This window comes from Austrofundulus limnaeus, unplaced genomic scaffold (genome assembly GCF_001266775.1).
Source record: "Austrofundulus limnaeus strain Quisiro unplaced genomic scaffold, Austrofundulus_limnaeus-1.0 Scaffold931, whole genome shotgun sequence".
Lineage (NCBI taxonomy): Eukaryota > Metazoa > Chordata > Actinopteri > Cyprinodontiformes > Rivulidae > Austrofundulus > Austrofundulus limnaeus.
In genome coordinates, this window is record NW_013953333.1 from 13659 (window position 1) to 19711 (window position 6053).

General features: G+C 37.6%; 1 protein-coding gene across 1 annotated transcript in view; it reads right to left on the reverse strand.

The window, feature by feature from the left end:
• Nucleotides 1-6053, reverse strand: part of tnca (tenascin Ca) — a gene marked incomplete at its 5' end in the record, with an annotated part of 132241 nt that overhangs the window by 2776 nt on the left and 123412 nt on the right. The window contains 4 exon segments of the mRNA XM_014029633.1: nucleotides 2569-2732; nucleotides 4875-5036; nucleotides 5124-5220; nucleotides 5295-5446. Of these exon segments, the coding sequence (XP_013885087.1) occupies nucleotides 2569-2732; nucleotides 4875-5036; nucleotides 5124-5220; nucleotides 5295-5446 (575 nt within the window).

Sequence of the window (6053 nt, forward strand, 5' to 3'; positions counted from 1 at the left end):
ACAAATAACTTCATTTCTGGACATTTATGGTTTGATTTCTTTGTATGTATGGATCACTTGGGTTTTTACCAACATCTGGTGAAAATTTCATGTCATTAGCCCCTCTAATAATATATTTACTGAGAACAATTGTGACGTGTTCAATACTTATTTTACCCGCTGTAACTTGCTTGCCACATAAAGTCTTTGTTTAAAATTTTCAATTTGCCATTCTATCCCATGAATCACTGGACAGATAATAATGTAAGTTTCTGGAAATATCTATTGGATGTGCATCTGCAACTGCTTAATTATTGGAGCCAACTCCATCTACTGTGACCAACGGACAGTAGAAAACACAAAAACAGCTGGAGGTCAGTCACTTTAATAGATTTTGAACTATTTCGTTTAAGCAGGCAAATCGCACTGAGATTAGGGCCTGAAGGCAGCCTCAGCCTAACATCATGCTTTTGGACATTGGGAGAAAACCACCTTATGCACAGAGAACATGGAAACCCCTCACAGAAAGACCCCAGGTCCAAACAGGAGATTGAACCCAGGACCTTCTATCTGCGAGGCAACAGTGCTAATCGCTAAACCAATGTGGGAATAGATGACAGTCATTCACAAGACATTCAAGTGCCACTCATTGTGTACAGTTGGAGTCAACCCAGATTGTCTGTTAACAAAATATCTCATGAACAATATCTCATGGATGTATTGGCAGCTACAGAAAGAGACATTAGTCATCATGGCCCTAACTTGATCAGTGTTACAGGTATTGATTTTCAGTTTGGTGTGATACGAGCTGAGAATCTTCCAAAAAAAACTATTTTGTGCACTAACAAATTGAGTGAGATCCTTGCTCAAAACTTTGCTCTTAACTAATTGTCCATCTGCTTGTTTACCAAATACCTCATCAATCTGTGGGATACATCTTGTGCCAACAGGAATTGAATTAGAATTGTTCAGATTGAGTCTGAATGTGCAGAATTTGAAATTGAATGCATTGTTTGGAAATAAATTTCACTAAATTGAAACTGAATTTAATGATTTGAAACTGAATTTAAAGTTTTGAATTTGAATTAATTTACTTTGAAACTGTATTTTGGTTTATTAAAAATTCAGTTTGACTACTTTCACTTTCAGTTCCATAATTCAGATTTTTGTGTCACATCCTGGTCCTTGAGAAAGCCAGGCAGAGTAATCAAACACAGATCCACAGATTTGTGGTGACGTTTCCCTTCTGTATGTAACAGAGTTGATGCAATCCACCATAAATGTGACAAAACAAAGTTTTTTATTGCAGTGATTAATTTTACATAGAAATTGTTACATTTACATCCCATCATGGATCAGTCAGCAGCAGCATCTGATCAATATGTGATCCATGATGTGAAGTAAATGCAACATTTTCTACATATAGGTCAAATTAATCACTGCAATAAAACAACTGTCTGTTTTTGTCACTTTTACAGTGGATTGCATCAACTCGAATGTAAATCTGTTGATCTGTGTTTGATTACTCTGGCTGTCTTTTTCAAGGACCCGGATGTGCGGCACAAAAATCTGAATTTTAGAACTGAAAGTGAATTATAAAACTGAAAGTGAAAGTAGACAAACTGAATTTTTAATAAACCAAAATACAATTTCAATTCTAATTAATTCAGATACAAAATTTTAAATTCAGTTTCAATTTAGTAAAATTCATTTTCAAACCAATGTATTCAATTTCAAATTATCCACATTCAGATTCAATCTGAGCAATTCAAATTCAAGTCCTGCTGGCACAATATTTATCCCATATCAACCACAGGACACATTTTAATGAACCTCTCAAAAACTAATCACTGAATAGTAGGGGTGCAACAATGCATGTACCCGTATCGAACCGTATCCAACAGTGCTTTAGGTTCAATACACACTTGTATGGAACAATTCAGATTTTTAAATTTTATTTTATCATCTTGTCTTCTGAAGATGCTCTGTGTTGAAGGACCAGTGGATCTGTGTTCGACTACTCCACCTAGGCTGCATTTTTGAGCTCAGATCCACTGAGAAACTTGCTGTTTCAGCAACATTTAATTAAAACTGTTCTTTTGAGGTTAAACAAATGTTTATTATTAATTTAAATAAATTACAAGTTAAAAGGGGCATGGATATTTCTCTTTCTTGTATCGAAAAGATATCGAACCGTGAGACTAAAGTATCGAACCGAACCGGACCGTGAATTTTCTGTATCGTTGCACCCCTAGTAAATATGTAATACAACTTCTGGAGACAACCCAGTTTGAGATGGCTGCCTTGGCTAACATCACTCAACATAAAACGGCTACAACCTGATCAGTGTGTTAGTAAGACTCACTCACATCACCAACTTGCATTATTGCATGAGATCTCTAATAACCATATCTTTAAGGCTTGACCAAATCTGCTGTAACACACTTCCTAATATAAGATAATCTTCAAGAAAGGTGACAAAGATTAAACAATTCAAACAAAGACACACAGTTTAACATAAGTTCATGACAAAATGACTACCTGAGACCGACCCAGAAAACATGCTGTATTTATAAAAACTGTCCACACCTTACTGTGGCTGTTGTCACCATATTTCCCCATGAGGTTGACTCGATGACAGTTTTTATACCAAAACGCTCCCTTGTAGGACAGGGCACAGTTTGTCACGGCAATATCGTTGTCGTTGTCGTAGGTGGAGAAAGGTCGGCCATGATGGTAAGCCATGGAGTCACCTGAACACAAGAAATAACACCAATCAGTTGCTTATCATTCACTCCACTGGTTCAGCTCAGAAAGTTTCTTCTGTTTGATGTTGGGAGTTCAACAGGCTGAGAAATGGTCTCATCAACATCCAGGAGCCACTCTGCATGATTTCACTGTTTAATCTCAAATCTGATCATATGTTTCATCGGTTAAAATAAGAGAAAAAAAAAGGCAAAGAAAAAAACGAACACTATACATCTTGAATTTAGTTGTTTGAATATTTTATTACCTTCTGCCAGCAGGTGATAATGTAGCTGTACGTGTGTTTGTTAGCTAAATATCTCAGAAACCATAAGATGGTTTTTAAACTAGTCAGTGGCTGTGTATTTTAAACTGGTTCACATGACCACAACAGGTAATTAAACTTAGAAATCACAACAGCCCTCTTTGAAATGCTACATGCAATCCCCACCTCACCTGTCAATCACTTGGGGGTGGTACCTGGGATGGTCACCCCTCTGGCTCCACCCCTGCATCTTCAGCTTCATATTAGAAGTCCAGTTGTTTGGATTTATAACCTTTTTTTTTGATTGATCATGACCTGGATGACTGAGAATCTTTACTAATTTATCTTTAGCTTTTAGCTTTTCAGCTAATACTTGCTTTAGCATTTGGCTACTATTTTACTAATTTAGGCTTTTGTTGAGTTTTCTGCTAGTTGTAGCTTTTCCTTGCTGTTCTACTCATTTTGGCTTTTAGTTACCTCTTTACTAAATTTTGCCTTTTCTGTTTTGCTGATTTTATTTTTTTAGCTACTGTTCTCTTACTTCTACGGAGCTCGCGAGGGGACATGGGAGATTTTTTTCTTTTGTGTTCCCACGCAATAGTATTGCGTTCCCTTGCAATATTTTTGCATTACCTCGCAATATTGTTTTGCGTTCCCAAAAGTCTTTTTGTATACGAACTGAATTAAATCAGACTTTTATTWTGAAATATCCAGTTACCAAAACAGGATGTGTCGCCACAAGTTCGTGAAATGGACATTGATGTTGCGTGGCTGCACTGTGTTCAAATATCGACATATGACATACTTCCATGTGTGGCTGTGTGATATTTTCATTCTGAAGCTGAATTAAAGCAGTAGGCTAACTCGCTAATGTGTGAGTTTGTTAATAAATCAGCAGCACAACAGTGATAAACAACTTTTGCGAGGGAACACAAAAAGAAAAAAAAATCCCCCATGTCCCCTCGCGGGCTCAGAATACTTCAGCTATATTTGTGATGGTTTTAGCTTTTAGTTTTCTTTTGCCAAATGTAACTTTTAGCTTTTGCTAGTTTAGACCTTTTCAAGGTAATTTTAGCTTTTGCTTTTAAAGTTTAACATTAATTTAATTTTAAAAAGTTTTCAGCAGCCATTCAGCATCAGCAGTCAAACTGCATTTGGATGTAAAATATAAAATTTTCTAGCCCAACTTTGAAGTCAGAGAAAATCCAAAGATCCACATCAAAAACAAATAACAGCAAAAAGCTTCAGGTTATTTAGGTCCTATAGTTACTGTTGGTCAAAATAGGCCTTTGGTGGAGGATTTGCTCAGAGTGCTCCACTAGTTTAAACAAACTTTTGCATGGCTTATGAACTATTTGTTTTATGTAGATTTTTCCTGATGGTTTTTCCAGTCAGCATCAAAGGAGTCACTGAGCTGAAATGTAAGATTTTGTTTATTTTAACCATCCTATGTTTTTCCAAGACATTTCCAGCATGCCGCTGTGCAAAGGTAATAAAATCCACCTTAAGCAGTTCTCAAATAATATTACAGTTTTAGATGCTGTCTGTCCTTGATGCTCCACTGGCTGCTTGGCAAATGGAGCTTGATGGAAAGACTCTGAAACGAAACTACTTCCTGCTCTAAAAGTCACCCTGAAGGCACAGCTTGGTGATTTTACACTCTGGATTTGTTACAGGTTAAACAAAGCAGGTCTCATGTGGTAATAAGTGAGCTTTAAATGGAGCCAAAATACAGTTTCTTTCTTGTTTGTTTGTTTTAACTTTTGGCAGCATTAAGCACCTTGCAAGGCATGTGTAGGGTGTAATTATCATAGAGATTAAATTATCTGTGCACATGGAAAACAGAAGTGGTCTGTATTTTCTCGTCCTTTCACCCAGCATGTACCTGCAGTTCCACTATACGCTCCTAAGTAGAGTTTATAGCGTGTTCTTGGCTCAGCAAGGATAAATTTGTCATACAGCGCATATGCCGACTCCCCGTTGTCTCTCAGGTCCACTCTCAGCTCATAATGTCCCAATGATGTGATTTTGTAGAGGTTGGAGAGACCTGTAGGCCAGGTGTAAAGGGTTTGAGTCAGAAGTGGCCTGAGGGGAAGAAAGAGAGGAAATGATGCTTGAAGATGAGCTCTCTTACCCAGCCAGAACTCATCGTTCATGTTACCAAAGCCAGCAGTGTAGTTTTTCCAGTTTCTGAAGAATTCCAGCTTTCCGTTCTGGCGTCTGAGCAAAACCTGAAAGACGTTGATGAGAAATCAGCACAGCTACCCTCTCTGTGGTGCCCGGGTCAATACTGCTTCCTTATTACCATCCAGCCTCCACCATCTGTGGTCATGTCGCAGTAAACCTGAATGGGCTGACTCTCCTCCCCTCCGATATAAATAGTGTAAAGACCAGAGGTCGTCTCTCCGTTCACATAAATCTGAGCACAGTCCATCGGCCGTGCATACATCTGTCCAACTGAAAACACAAAGCAAAAAAACACAACTTTAAAGACCACAAATGGTGGAGGAATTTTATCTTTTTATCCATGCATGTATCCAGGATGCATCAATCTGGGTTATGTGAAAGAAAAGGGAGAAATAAAGAGTTTTAAAAGGTTTTCCATCTGAACAATTCAGACAGAATGAAAAATATGCACATGTGATCTGTTTGGAATATCACACTGAACAAAAAGTACATCTGGACTGTTGTGCAACTCAGAGATTTTTAACCCATGGGCCGCGGCCCACAATGAGCGCCACCTTGAGGGCCTCAAAAGAACAACAGTTTTTAAATTTGGGCCACAGAGGGCCGTGGGACTGCATTGGTTTTGAATAAGGTGCAATACACTTTCTCACCACTAGTAGCAGTAGTGCACCACTCAGATGTTTAACAACTTTTTTAATATGAAGAAGAACCTTAGAAACCTGCTGAGAATGGAAACTTATTTTAAATGAAAAGTAGAAGCAAAAATAAAGGTAACTCGTAAAAAAAACACCAAAGTTTGTCACTAATATGAAGTACAGCTTCTGTTTCTATCATGCAATATTTTAAAAGTTCAAAACATTATCAAATACAGTTGCAG